This window comes from Dromiciops gliroides, chromosome 1 (assembly GCF_019393635.1).
Source record: "Dromiciops gliroides isolate mDroGli1 chromosome 1, mDroGli1.pri, whole genome shotgun sequence".
Taxonomy (NCBI): domain Eukaryota; kingdom Metazoa; phylum Chordata; class Mammalia; order Microbiotheria; family Microbiotheriidae; genus Dromiciops; species Dromiciops gliroides.
This window is the reverse complement of record NC_057861.1, coordinates 632,123,124-632,137,615: the sequence shown is the minus strand read 5'-3', so window position 1 is coordinate 632,137,615 and position 14,492 is coordinate 632,123,124. Positions and strand designations below refer to the sequence as shown.

The window sequence follows — 14,492 nt, the reverse complement described above, 5'->3', positions numbered from 1 at the left end:
CCTAATACTTCAGAACCCAAGCCTTCCCCAGGAATATGGAGACAAGCTCCTTGTTCTCAGTAAGCAGAGAAACAGATGTAGACAGTGACACACACATTCTATGAGACTGAGAGGTGGAAAAAGAGATGTGAGATATAGAGACAGACACACACACAAGTCACATCTAGAGACATACACCATGCACACAGTTAAGGACTAAACTCAGGCTTCTCTAAAGAAAAGAGCAGACACATGCATAGACACATAGACAACATACACAAACGGACACATGGTGAAAAGCAAACACAGAGAGGGGGGGGCGGCATGCAGGGTACTAGAGATCCACTCACATGGTGATAGGAGGAGACAGATTCCCACCCCACCCCCATACAGAAAGACACATACACCCACATACATAAAAACCGGGAGAGATGACACACACACACACACACACAGAGACAGAGACAAAGAGACAGAGAGAGAAACAGAGAGAGAGACGGAGACAAAGACAGAGACACAGGAGGGTTTTCACCCACGACATTTCCCATACAACACCATTCCCTACTCTTTGAGCCTGTCAGCCTCCTTCCCTTCAATTTCTAACCCTGGCAATCTCTTTCCTTACCAGCAGGACATTGACGAAAGGGTTAGAAAGGTGCTCGGAGCTCTTACCCTGAAGTCTATGCCCACGGTGGAAATGAAAGTCCCAGCCAGGAAGGCACCATCCTTGAATCGAACCAGCAGACAGGTTTTCCCCACGCCTGAGTCTCCTACCAGCATCACCTGAGGAGAGAGAGGGTAGGGCAGGTAGTCAGGCCTCAGAAGGCAAGAATTTCCCTAGCTTTGGAGGCCTGGGGGCTCATGAGGAAAGAGGAGCCCTCTAGGAAAAAGGACCTTAAAGCAGCACTGGGTAAGCCCTGGAGGGGCTGTCTATGGCAGCTGTAGACCCAGGCTTGGAATGCCTGGTCCACAGCCTGGATGAGCAAAGGTTCTTCATCCTTAGCAGGTTACAGTGGGTATAATGAGGCTCACCCACCTTTCCTGAGCTGCCACATACTTTCAGGCTCCTCAGTTTCTCCTCCCATCTCCCCTATAACATCCCCAAACACTGAGCAGGGAGCAGGAAAAGAGAAAGGGCTAATAAAGAGCATAGTGATGATTCTTGTCCTTGATTGTCCCACAGTCCTCTACCCCCCAGGATCCCAGGTGAGGGAGTATCCTGGCATGATGGAGGCATAGAAAGTCTCAAGGCTCGTCTTGTTATGAACTGTCCCTGAATGGCTATCCTCTGTCCTTCCCTAGGAAGTCCTATAACCTGTCCCCACTTCCCATGGGATATAACACTATATGAGGGAAGGGGGAGGCTAGGGGTGGGTCATTAGCATAGGAAAACTCCCAGTGTGGGAATGCCGTTCACTAATGCAGACTGTTGACTTATCTATGAGTCAGCACGGTGACTGCCGCAAACCAAGTGCTTAATATGTTGATGTAGAGTTGCCTGTACAGATTAAGTGACTTGACCAAGGTCACATAGGTCAGTGGTTGTCCATTTCCAGATCTGAAACTAGGTCTTCCTGACTCCAAAGCTACCTCTCAATATAAAACATACCTTGCTATCTCTCAAAAATAACAGCAGTAATAATAAAATTCACATTCCTATAGTGACTTAAGGTTTACAAAACACTTTCTTCCCAAGAGTCCCATGATGTAGGCAACACAAATATTTCTATTTCCATTTTATAGAAGAAGAAACTGAGGCTCAAGGAAGGTAAGCGACCTGCCTGGGTTGACATGCCTTTTGTCAGAGCCATGAAGAAAAAATGCAAGTCAACTACCTGACTCCCTATTCAGGCCTCCCTCCAAGGTGTGATGATAATAATTGCTAATATATGTTGTGCTTTATAGATCACAAAGGCTTTACGTCCTTTAAAAAAAAAAACTTCATCCTCACAACCACCCTATGGTAGGAAACGTGTTCTCCCTTTTACAAAAGGGAAAACCAAAGCCCAAAGAAGTCAAACGCTTACCCAAGGTTACCCAGCGAAATAAGTGGCAGAGCTAGAATTGGAACCCAGGTCTTTTGAGCCCCAATCTAGGAGTCTTTCCTATATATCATAGGTTCTTCTAGGTGTTTATATAAGCAGAATCCCCTCTCCCCAAACTGACACTCCCAACCTTCAAGAGGTGTTAGTTTATTTCCTATCTTCAGGAGGATACCCCCCAACCCCAACCTAACACCTTTGCCATCAGGAGGCATGATCTGATTGCCCTCTGCCAACCTAACACCTCCACTTTAAGGAGGTGAGATTTGAGTGGCACCCCCTACTCCTATTAGGTGTGAATTGAACCCAACCCCACCCCACCCTCACCAGCTATAATCTGATTCCCCAACAAAGAAGCAAGATCTGAGAATACCCTTCTCCCCTCCACTGACACTCTCGGATGTAAACTGATGCCCCACTATGAGCCTTGAGGAGCTAATGAAAATATTGAATGTGGAATATGGCTAGAGAGAATCTCTCTCTTGGGTTTATCTTTTCCCCCTGGGAGGTTGAAGAATTGAAGAGAGGGAATGACTACATATGTTCCTATATATGATGGGGCTAACTCCATGTAGGACAAGTCAGGGCTTTTGCCCTGGGTTCAGCTGATGTCTTTGCCAGTGCCAAGCGGTCCCCTGAACTAAAGAATCCTCTTCCTTGGCCCTAGACTGTGGAGATCTCCACAGCAATGCTGACCAAGTGTCCGTTCAGAAGCCCCCATTTCCCCTCCACTTTCCCTGGCCTTTAGCCAGTAAGGGCAGAAGGACTTGGTAGGGTGCTGATCTCTCCTTACTCAAATTAATGCCAGCTTCTTAGATTCTAGATGGACTGGCGGGCCCCAGGGTCATGATTACTAGCTCAGTTCTGCTATCACCACCCACTCTCCAACTCATTGACAGGTCTACCTGGGGGGGCTTCATGGAGAGGCTGCAGCAGCCTGAACTCCTTGGGAAGCTTCAGGACTAAGAGCCCCAACTTGTACCCATGAATTCTTGACTACTTGCAGATGGGCAAGGGCCTTTAATTGCTGGCAAAGGTCTCTATCTCTAGCGCTCAGTAACTGGGACCAACACTTTGCCCAGAGGCTGCTCCAGACTTCCCAGAGAAATGGGCAAGTCCCTAGGAATAGGTGATATAGGGAAACTAAGAACATACTAGAGGAGTTATAACACAACTCCCCAATTTCAACTCAATGTAGCAACTCAGCAAGCATTTATTGCTTACTATGTGCAAGGTGTCACTGTAGGCAACAAGGGGAATACAACATTCATACCAATAAGTAACTAACTACAGGATAATTGGAGGAGGGAGAGAGTAGTAATAACCTAGGCTAATAATCAAGACAAGAGTACTAATAATCAGGAAGGGCTTCTTGTAGGAGATGGCATCTGAGTTGAGTTACAAAGGAAGTTAAGGATTCTAAGAGGCAGAAAGGTGAGGAAGAAGTACATGCCTGACATGGCAGACAGACAGCCTGTGCTTTCCCAAATGCAGGCAGGAGATGGGACTTGGAGTTAGGGGAACAGCTAGTAGGTCAGTCTGGCTGAACTACAATGAAAGAAGGGGATTGTGTGAAATAAATTGGAGAGGTAGGCTGGAGTCAGACTTTAAACACCAAGCTCAGGAGTTTATAGATTATATTAAAGATAGAAAGCTACTGAAAAATGTCCTTTAAGGAAATGTCAAAAGAGGGGACCCCAGACCCTGGATCCCAGCAAAGCTTGAAAGAGGTAACTTTGAGAACAGTAAAATCTTTTGGAGCTAACTTCCAGGAGAGGTCACTGCCAGACTTGCTGGAAAGGAAATGGAGAGAGCCTTGGGCGACTTGTCTACCAGCCCTATGAGGAGAGTCTACTGGGTTCATCTCCAGAGCCATCAAAGAGAATCTGAAGAGTTAGGGAACACACAGGGTGTCTTTTGTCTGCACCCAGCCCCAGTGGTCAAAACCGGAGGGTGATATCAGTAGAAAGAGAGCAGGGCACCTGGCTACAAGTCCCTTTCTAGTCTTCTAGATCTCTTACTCCAAACTGAAGGGCTTGAAGCAAAGCTTGAGCTTAGGAAGGAGCTGCATTGTTTGCTTAGGAAAGGTCACACCAGGCCAGCCCAGCTTCCAGGTCCCACACTACCCAGGGCCCCCACCAGCAGAGTCATGCCCTAGGCCACCTGCTGCTGTACCCTTTGTCCATGTTCCCGGCTCCTCACCCGTCCTCGAGCTCTTTATGGTCTCTGCCTCTGGGCCAACTGCCCTCAGTCCTTTAGGGTTTGTGTCCCTGTGCCAACCACCACCAGCCCACGATCTGCGCTTCTGTGCCAACCCTCCAGTCCAAGGTCTGCACCTCTCTGCCAACCACTCCTAGCCTATGATCTGTGCCTACCACCATCAGTCACGGTCTGTCCACCACCCCTCAGGATCTGTTCTTAACCCCCTCCCCCTCCCCCGCTGTTTCCCTTACCATCCCAGCTCTTACCTTGAAGGCAACGTCGTAGAAATCACCGCTGCTGCTAAGGGACGGGCGGCCTGGCAGCAGAAGCCCGTTCCTTGGTGCCTCGGGGGCAGGGCCAGGGCCCGGGCTAGGGCCGCCCCCTCCAGAGCCCACCGGCCCGTTCTCCTTGGCTGTGGGCAGAGAAGAGGCGGGCGTACTCCCCGCCTTACTCTTAGGGGTCTTTTTCCTGGACATCGTGGGTCAGGGGGCCTGGGGTCCTAGGGGTCCCGAGGCACGATGTTCACTGCGCTCGGACTTGGGCTCGGGCTGCTCTGTTCCCCAGACGGCGGCGAGCGCTCCGCGGCAGCGCCAGCATCCTCAGCCCGGCGGCGGCGCAGTGCCCAGCGCAGCACAGCGCATCCCCAGCCCGGCCCCGCCCAGAGCCCAGCCGAGCCTAGCCCAGCCCGGCCCAACCCAGCCAAAGCCCCTCTCCCGGCACGCCCCCTGGCCCACCCTGCCTCTGATCGACAGATCTGGCAGCTACTCAACCTCTAGTTTTCGCCACCTCTACCAGTGGCAGTAGATAGAGGGCTGAGCCCATGCAAATAACAACGGGCCGGTCCCTGGGAGATGCCCAGGCGGGGAAGGATCGGGGAGTTGGGGGAGTTGGAGGAAGGTTGGGGAAAGGGGAGTCCCTCACGCTCTCCACTCAGCGTCTAGACCTGCCTCCCCCTCCATCCCGGCCTGACCTTTTGGGGGGAGAGGGAGGGAGCGCACACATATGGAGATACACATAGACCAAGAAAAGGGAGCACACAGCTTTGCCCACAGACACACGTACAGACAGGCACACATAAACACATTTGATTCGGTAGAACAAATATTAAACACCCCCAATGTGGAAGCCATTTTGCTAGGTGAGAAATTTGAAACAATTCAATTCAGCCAGCATCTATTAAGCACCTACTATATGCAAGGCACCCATCACCTAGGTGCTGGGGATACCAAGACAAAGGAGTTTATATTCCATTGTGAGGAACTTAGTTCCTGACCGTATGGAGCTTCTGGTTTAGTAGAAGACGTAAGACATTATAACGCAAATGATAGTTTATAGGAAAAGCCTAAACAGGATATTATGAGAGATTAGAAAAGAGACAATTCACTTATGACTTCAGGGGAAGCTTGACTAAGGAAATAGCACCTGAGATGGGTCTTAAATTAATAGAAAAATTTCAACAGGTGGAAGGCAGGAACCATTGCAGGTAGAGGACTGAGAAAGGTTTAGAACAAGAGAGGGATAGGGCAAATAATGGAGTTTTGCTGGAAAGTAGAATTTGTGTAAGAAAATTGCGTGAATACTGCTTGGAAAGGGAAGCTGGAGTTAAACTGTGGAAGGCCCTGTATGTCAGGATGAGTCTGTATTCCTCCGGCAATGGAGACCACTTGAGAAGGGGAATGGCATGATCAACATCGGGCATTGGGAAGATTAATCTGGCCACTCTGTGAAGGATGGATGGATTGGAGGAAACTGGATGCAGGGAGGTCAATCAGGAGGCTATTACAAGAGTCAAGAGATGATACGGGCCAGAACTAGTGTGGTGGCTATTTGAATGGAAAGGAGATGAAAGACTCACTAGGTACTGTACAGGTAGAATTTACAGGACTCAGAAACTGGTTGAAACATTTGAGGGAAGGAGAAAAAGGAGGAGTCAAGCTTGACAAAGATTTTGAGACTTGGCTGTTGACTGGATGGAGGGTGGTACCTACTATAAAAAAATAAAAGTTGGGCAAGGGGGCAGGTTTTAGGGGAAAATGACAAGTTTGGTTTTGTATGTCAATGCAAAGGGATATACAGGTGGAGATGTACAGTGAGCAATTGGAAAAAGCAGTCCTGGAGCTCTGGGGTGAAGACTGGAAATACAGATTTTCACATTTATATAGAGGTGTTAATTGAAATGGGAGCTGGTGACTTCAATAAGAGAACTGCTGTAGAGGGAAGGCAGAAGAATGATGAAAAAGCACTAAGGAGAGTAAGCAGGAACAAGAGAGTATTTAAAAGAGAACAGTGTCATAGATGCCAAGGAAGAGGAAAGAATGAGAGCACCATAGATTCAGGGACTTCAAACAGTTTTACATTTTAGGTCCAGGAAGATTAAGTACCCAGGATCATACAAGTTGAGGTTGGATTTGAATCCAGGTGGTCCGATTTCAGATCTGCTACTAGGAGTTAGAATGTCAATGCTATAGAAGGAGCAAGCAATATCAAAGAATTTGAGAGTATGAAGGAACCATAAAAAATAATATGGTCCAAAGTTCTCATTTCACAGATGAGGAAATTGAACACACGAGTCCAGATCCAGTATTCTTTCTGCTACACAGTAAAATTAGAAGAAAGGCCATTGAATTGGCAATTAGGTAGTCATTAGTGACCTAATAACAGAGCTATTAGAGTGATTGGGACCAAGGCTAGACTACAAGGGGTTGAGGAGTGAGGGGGTAATGAGAAAGTGGAGGCAGGTGCAGACTACTCCTTCAAGAAATCTGATAGCAAGGGAAAGGAGAGAAATAGGATACCATCCTGTCATCAAAGGGGCATCAGGGTCAAGGGGAGATCTCAGGGTTATTGGACTAATGGAAATCAAAAAGGTTTCTGGAGAAGAAGGCAATAGAGGGGGAAAGATTGAACGTACTTTCATGGTTATTGGAGAAGAGGCACCAAGGGAGAAGAAGGCTGGGGACTCCATGGCAAAGACCTACCAGTCACTACTCAAAGTGACCAAATTCTGCCCTTGTTGTAGAGTTCATTGTCTCTAGGCCCTAATGTTTTCTACTTATCCTTTTTCCTATTTTAGACTAAGCCAGGGAAACTAGCCCCTTCCTACCTCTACCCCTAAGCTCAGTCTCTTGCTTAGGAAACGGATCTCTCCACTAGTATCTCTGAGCATAGCAGGGGCAACTAACTCAATGGCCAGAGACACGTGGAGGGAAGGAACGGATAGAGAGTGGAGCTGATTGGACAGAGCCCTCATCCATGCTCATTTGGGGGAGGGACAAGCCCTCAAAGTTGGATTGTGAGTCCTGACATGAAGGAAGGGGATGTTTGCATGGGCATTAGCTTTCCTTGTTCCCCACCCCCAGCTAGGGCAAGCTTTATCCATGAAAAAAGGCTTTCCTCCTCCTCATTATCATTCCTTCAGTTCCCTTCTATTCTCTATATACAAGATATCCAAAAAGTCTTAATAGAGTTTTAAGCTTTAAGGCTTAAGACTTTCGGAATAGCATATATATATGTGTGTGTATGTATGTATGTATATGTATAGGTGTATATGTGTGTGTATGTATATGTATATGTGTGTATGTGCATGTAGACATATAATGTATACATACACAATGCATCCATATGTATTGTGTGTCTATATTATATGCACATAACTACACACATATGTTGTACATACATATATGTGTGCATATCACATACTTGGAATTTTAATTTTTATTAATATTTCTAGCTTTATAAATCCTAGATTTATGGAATCACATAGCTGGAAACAATCTTAGATATCATCTATTCTAACTTCCTTATTTTATTTATTTTTAACTTAAAATTTTTATTGATGCTTTTAATTGTTATATCAATAGTCATTTCCCCTTAAACTTCACCCCCCAAGAAACTGAACCCTTGCTTATAAAAAAAGAGAAACATTTGAACAGAACCAGCAGACATAATGACCTAGTTTCACTGGTTATACCATATGTCACATCTGTAGACCCCCACTTCTTTACTAAGAGGAGGAACTCCTGCAGTTGGTCATATCCCCAGCTATCTCTATTTCTCTGTGTTTCCTGCAGTCCCACTCTACAAGGGCTCTTCAATGAGGATCCTTCAGGGAGTCTGTGGCTAGTAAAAATGTAAAAAGGAGGACTTTGAAAATGAGGGAAGGGGCAGCTAGATGGCACAGTGGATAGAGCACCGGCCCTGGAGTCAGGAGTACCTGAGTTCAAATCCGGCCTCAGACATTTAACACTTGCTAGCTGTGTGACCCTGGGCAAGTCACTTAACCCCAATTGCCTCACACACACAAAAAAAAAAAAATGAGGGGAAAGATTTCTCTTTACGCCTCTGGGCCTGGCTTATATGCTGGTCTATCTGTGTTATAGTTTTATTGAGATCATCACTCTCATTATTTTCAGGGGGGAAGTGATGGAGGGAGGCATGACTATGGGGCAGGAAGAGTCCTATAGTCTTTGAGCTCCTCCTATAGGAAAAGGCTGCCCCCTGGAGTTAGACTGTTAGTCTGTGCTCCTCCATCCCTGACTGGCTTCTCCTTCACCACTGGGGTCCTTTCCATCTCTAACCCTAAGATCCCATTAGCCTATGTAGTCACATACATATACACATGGTCAAATATTTACACACATGTGCCATACATGCACATGATCATATGCCTATGTATACGTATAGTAACACACATCAACATGGATGTGTAGTTTCATAAAGCATGCATGTTAGAGTCTGAATTCATAGCTGTCCAGCTTAACAACGGACCCCCTCCCATTTCTTCATCTGACATGATGTTCATCTTCTGGTTCTTACTAAGAGACTACTCCGAGGTGTGGCCATGGTCTTCCGTCATCAAAATACACAATTGTGTGGCTGAGAATTGTAAATCAAAGGATTGTCCATCAATTGGGGAATGGCTAAACATAGGATGGTGATGGAATATTATTGTGCTATAAGAAATGACAAGCAGGATGACTTCAGAAAGGCCTGAAAAGATATGTATGAAATGATGTATAGTGAAGTGAGCAGAAGCAAGAGAACATTGTGCAGAGACAGCAATATTGTTTGATGAACTGTGAATGACTTGACTTTTCTCAACAATATAATGATCCAAGCCAATCCCAAAGGACTATTGATGAAACATACTGTCCACTTCCAAAGAAAGAACTGATATTGATAGAACACAGACCGAAACATGCTATTTTTCACTTTCTTTCATTTTTTTCTTTTAATCAAGTTTTCTTATACGAAATGACAAATTTGTTAATACTTCGCATAATCATACATGCATAACCCATATCTGATTGCTTACTGCCTCAAGGAGGGGAGGGGAGGGAGGGAAGGAAGGATAAAAATTGGAACCCAAAAATAGAAGTAAAAATGTTTATTACATTAAAAAAAATAATTCAACTCAAAAATCTATTTCTTGGGGCAACTAGGTGGGGCAATGGATAAAGCATCAGCCTTGGATTCAGGAGTACCTGAGTTCAAATCTAGCCTCAAATCTAGCTGTGTGACCCTGGGCAAGTCACTTAACCCCCATTGGCCCCCCCACAAAAAAATCTCTTCTAGGTATAATCTTATAATAAATTCATAGTTATTTCCTAAAAATACACACTTGTGTGCTGTTACAAACACTAGCATATGTCCTCATACAACATGGAAACACACACACACAACCATATACGGTCTCACAAACACACACACTCATAGACATACAGTCACCACACAGGCCAACAGAGAGTGGAACTGGCAACAGATACTGAGGTGCAGGGCAGACATTTTTGCCTAGGCAGCTTCCTGCAGGATGTATGCAGAGAAAGAGATGTTTGCCACTCTCATAGAAGAAATCTGGCCTTCTTGGAGCAGGAGGTGCCCCAGGTAAGCATGAGGCAGGAACCCCTACCAGATATGCTCTGTTTCCAGGGCCGGCCTTGGAGAAGCCAGGTAGTAGAGAAAGAAAAAAGTATCTACTCTGATGGATATTCCAGAATGGGCATTTTTCTGGAATGCCTATGGCATTCCATTCTGAAGACTGTACCTCATCCAGCCTTCCCTCTGAGAGGTGAAGGCAAGAATCTCTGGGAGGCCAGAATCTAGCTCTCAGGGATGAGATGGCTCTAAATGAGACCAATGGTTCACTCCATAATGGCTCAGCCACTTGAGAAAAGTTCTTGCTGATGCCCTAAGTCCTACCCATCCCTTTTCTTTTGCTCTGGGATAGGAACAACTGATTGTATTTTGCAGCTCTCCCTCACTATCCTCCACTGGGTGTAACCAGTCTCTCTGACATCTCCATGGAAGGAGAGATGCCAGTCAGGCTGGGCCGTTTGACTTCCCCAAACTCTTTGGGAGCCTGGGGCACACTGAAGCCCACAGCCACACGGTGGCACCAAGTAGCTAATATGTCACAGGCTCCAGATCTCACCACAGGATCCCTGATCACAGTCAGAATTCTTATCTATCTGGCTTAACGGTGGACCCCCTCATATTTCCTCATCTCACATGATTCCTATCTTCTGGTTCTTGAGGAGAAACTACCCCCAGGTGTGGCCATAGTTTTCCCTCATCAAAACCAGTGAGAACTCTTTAGGTGTGGCCAGGGACAGCTCTCCCACCTCTTCACCCTCCCCCTCAGTAGCTCGTTTCCACACTCTTCTCTCATCCGCTGGCTCATTCTATACTGCCTACAAACGAGTCCAGCTCTCCCTGTCCTTAGAGCACATCCAACAGACCCTGCCAACCCTGAAGCCATCATCCCACATCTCCTCTCCCTTGCACAGCAAAATTCCTAGAAGGAGCCCATGCTCTGTCTGCCCTTGTTGCCTCCATTTCCTCACTTCCTACTCACTTTTCAATCTCTTGCAATCTGGCTTCCAACCCTGCCACTTTACTGAGACTGCTCTTTCCAGTGTTACCAATGAGTGAAAGCCAGTGGGTCTTTTCTCAGTCTTTTTGACCTCTCTGCAACAGTTTCCACTGTTTAAACACCCCTTCCTCTAATTACCCCCTCCCCCTTCCCTTCTAGATCTCTCTCTCTCTCTCTCCTCTCTCTCTCTCTCATCTCTCTCCCTCTCTCTCTCTCCCTCTCTCCCTCTCTCCTCTCTCCCTCTCTCCCTCTCTCCCTCTCTCCCTTCTCTCCCTCTCTCCCTCTCTCCCTCTCCCTCTCCCTCCCTCCCTCCACACTCATCCCCTCTTTCTCCTTCCCCCCCTCTACCCCTCCCTCCCTTTCTCCTTCTCTCCCTCCTCTCCCTCTTTCTCCTTCCCCTCCCTCTCCCCCCTCCCTCCCTTTCTCCTTCTCTCCCTCCCCTCCCTCTCGCTCCCTCCCCTTCCCCTCCCTCCCTTTCTCTTTCTCTCCCCTTGACTTCTGTCACAGTGATCTCTCTTGGTTCTCTCTTTCCTTGTCTGACTGCTCCTTCTCAGTCTATTTTGCTGGATGATCTCTGGCCACTAAGCATGGTGGTTTTCCAAGGCTTTGTCCTGGACCCTGTACCCTTTTTAGACTCTCAGTGATTTCATCAACTCCTAGGATTTCGATTAACATCTCCATTCATTAGACACCCTCCATACACGCACACACACACACACACACACACACACACATATATCCAGCCCTAATCAAACTCCTAAATTGCAATACCACATATCTAAACCAACATATCTAAAATGGAATTTATTATCTTCTCCCTTAACCCACCCTTCTTCTAAATTTCCCTATTTCTGTTCAGGGCACCATCAGCTATCTAATCATCTGGTCATAACCTCAAAGCCATCCTTAACTCTTCCTTTTCCCTCACATAGTAGTGTACTGGTAAATGTTTAACAACCAGCTCTCCTCTGAAAAAAGTACACAGGATACATTTTTAAGCTCAATCTTAGTTATTGTTTTTTCCTTCATTTTTCAACAACAAAACAATAAATCAAGTCCTGATTTATAACATTTTACAATTTCCAAGATATAAATGCTCACACTGAAAATTTAACAATCAGCTCTTACAAATTGGAGTTAGCTGTAGCATACCCCTGTCCTTTTCCCGTCTTGACACATTCAACCATCTGAAAAGTAATTTCATTTCTACCTCTACAACAGCTGTTGGATCTGTCCCCCTTTCTCTATTTCTGTCTTTCATCACATCTTAGCTAGGCTACTGTAATAACTGCCTCATTGTTTGCTCTGATTCCAGTATCTCCTCTCCAATTCATCTCCCACACTGCTATCAAATTAATATTTCTGAAACACAGTTCTGACCATGTCAGCCTCCAACTGAAAAATATTCAGTGGCTCCCTATTGCTTCTAGAATAAAAGACAAATACTTTGACCTGGCATTTAAAGCCTTCCACAGTGTGGCTACCCCCTCCCTTTCCAGTCACTTTTTATTACTCCCCTTTATGTATTCTATGTTCCTGCCAAACTGACCTATTGGCTGTTCCCTGGATTCAACATTCCATCTACCGCTTTCATACTTTTGCACAGGCCAAGCCCCACATGCCCTTCTCATCTTCATCTTATTTATTTTTCTTATTCCCCCCTAGGTGTTAGTGCTGGTTTTCTCTTCAAATTACTATTTATTTACTTACTCTCTGTATAGACTTCATCCCTTAGACACACCTAGGGAGTTCTGGGCCTAGAGTCAGGAAGACCTGAGTTCAAATCCAGCCTCAAACACTTATTAGCTGTGTGACCCTGGGCAAATCATTTAACTTCTGCCTCTCTCAATTTTCTCAACTACAAAATGGGGATAATAATAGTACCTACCTCACAGGGTTTCTGTGAAGACCAAATGAATTCATATTTGCAAAGCACTTAGTGCAGTGCTATGTACATTTAGTATATAGTAGGTGCTTAATAAATGCTTGTTTTCTTTCTTTTTCCCCCATTGAGCTCCTTGAGGGAACAGACAATTTCTTGGTTTTTTGTTTTGTTTCGTTTTACCTTTGTATCCTTGGGCCATAGCACTGTGCTTCATAAATAGTATACTCTCGATAAATGTTAATTTAAATTATTAAATCGATGCCTATGAGATCATGGAGCACATTTGGAATTCACTTGTTCTCAATGTAGGACTGACAGTCCCTAACCCTATGGTAATACTGATAGGGCAGTGGGTGGTAGAAGAGCTAAGCAATCCCTTCCCTTAGACCTCAGCTAACACTAACTACTTCTCCACCTTTATTTCTTCCAAAAGTGAAGAAAGGCCATATAGAGTGATTAGCACAGAAGGACTAGACAATGACCACTGAAGAGGGTTCAGATAAAGGGTCATACAGAGTGCTAGTGGGTTCTGGGAAACCTGAAGTCACTGAATTTTGCTTCTCCTGGCCAGGGCAGGGGGGCAGAATGGGGCCTCTGAATCTCCCTCAGGCCTCTCCTTACTCCCTTGCCTGGGAACCTCTGAGGTTATTGGATTTCAGTCTGGCTCCCCAGCCCCCACTTCCAGAAGATGCTTCCCACACCTGTCACTTTTCTTACTTCCCCACTTGAGAATGAATCTCATCGAGGGCTCAGGAGATTACTATCTCCCTAGTCCCATAGGTTCAGTCTTCCTGTCCTGAGCAAATTGGAGGGAGAAGAAAGGACAAGGGAGTGATGATGGATATCTGATAGGGGCCTCAGGGCTCAGAACTTACCCCCACCCCAGTGCCCCTGCCTGGCATCCACCTACCTTTAGAGTGTCCATCGTGGAATCTGGACTATGCTCCCCACTGGACAGTCTCCGGCCACCTTGGCCCCGGCTCTCTGGGCTTCCCATTAGCTCCTGACACTCTTAGCTCCAGAGCTCCCTGTGGGAGCAGCCACAGTCACGTCTGGGCAGGCACTGAGGGCAGCAGCACAAGGGTTGCTCCAGGCTGCTGCTGGGGAGGAGGGGGAGGGCTGAGGGGGCGGTGCAGGAAAGAGAGCCAAGTGAAAAGAGAAGAGAAACTGGGAGGTTTGGCTGGGGAGGAGGGAGGGAAGCTGGACCGAGGGAAGGCAAGGAGAGAAGAGGTAGAGGAAGGAAGCAAGTCAAGCAGAGGTGCTGGTTGGGGGTTCTTGGGGGAGGGGTGTTGCTGTCTCATGTACATGACACATGAGTAAGCCCCATATGGGATGGGTGCTTGGGAAGTTCCAGATCTGGGAAACAGGGCCCAGGTGCCCAGGTATTGCTGTTGGTCCTGCTAAGCCTACCCCTGACCCACTAAGGTTCCTTGGTGCCCTCTCCCTTCCCCCACCATGGGCTGCATCCTGGACCCCTTCCCTCCCCTCCAGTGTTTCCAGATGGCATGTGTTG

At 46.6% G+C, this 14,492-nt stretch overlaps 1 protein-coding gene across 3 annotated transcripts in view; it reads right to left on the bottom strand.

The window, feature by feature from the left end:
• RAB26 (RAB26, member RAS oncogene family) overlaps positions 1-14,220 on the bottom strand; it is a 37,103-nt gene extending 22,883 nt beyond the window's left edge. The window contains exons 1-2 of one of the 3 annotated variants that reach the window (XM_043970144.1): positions 13,890-14,220; positions 652-762 (exon numbers count right to left, since the gene is read on the bottom strand). In XM_043970144.1, the coding sequence (XP_043826079.1) occupies positions 652-762; positions 13,890-13,976 (198 nt within the window). In that variant the 5' untranslated portion in view covers positions 13,977-14,220. Of the gene's footprint in view, positions 1-651; positions 763-4,489; positions 4,909-13,889 lie in introns of those variants that run through there. The other 2 variants (XM_043970136.1, XM_043970128.1) reach the window with 2 other exon arrangements.
• Positions 14,221-14,492: the final 272 nt, after the last annotated feature.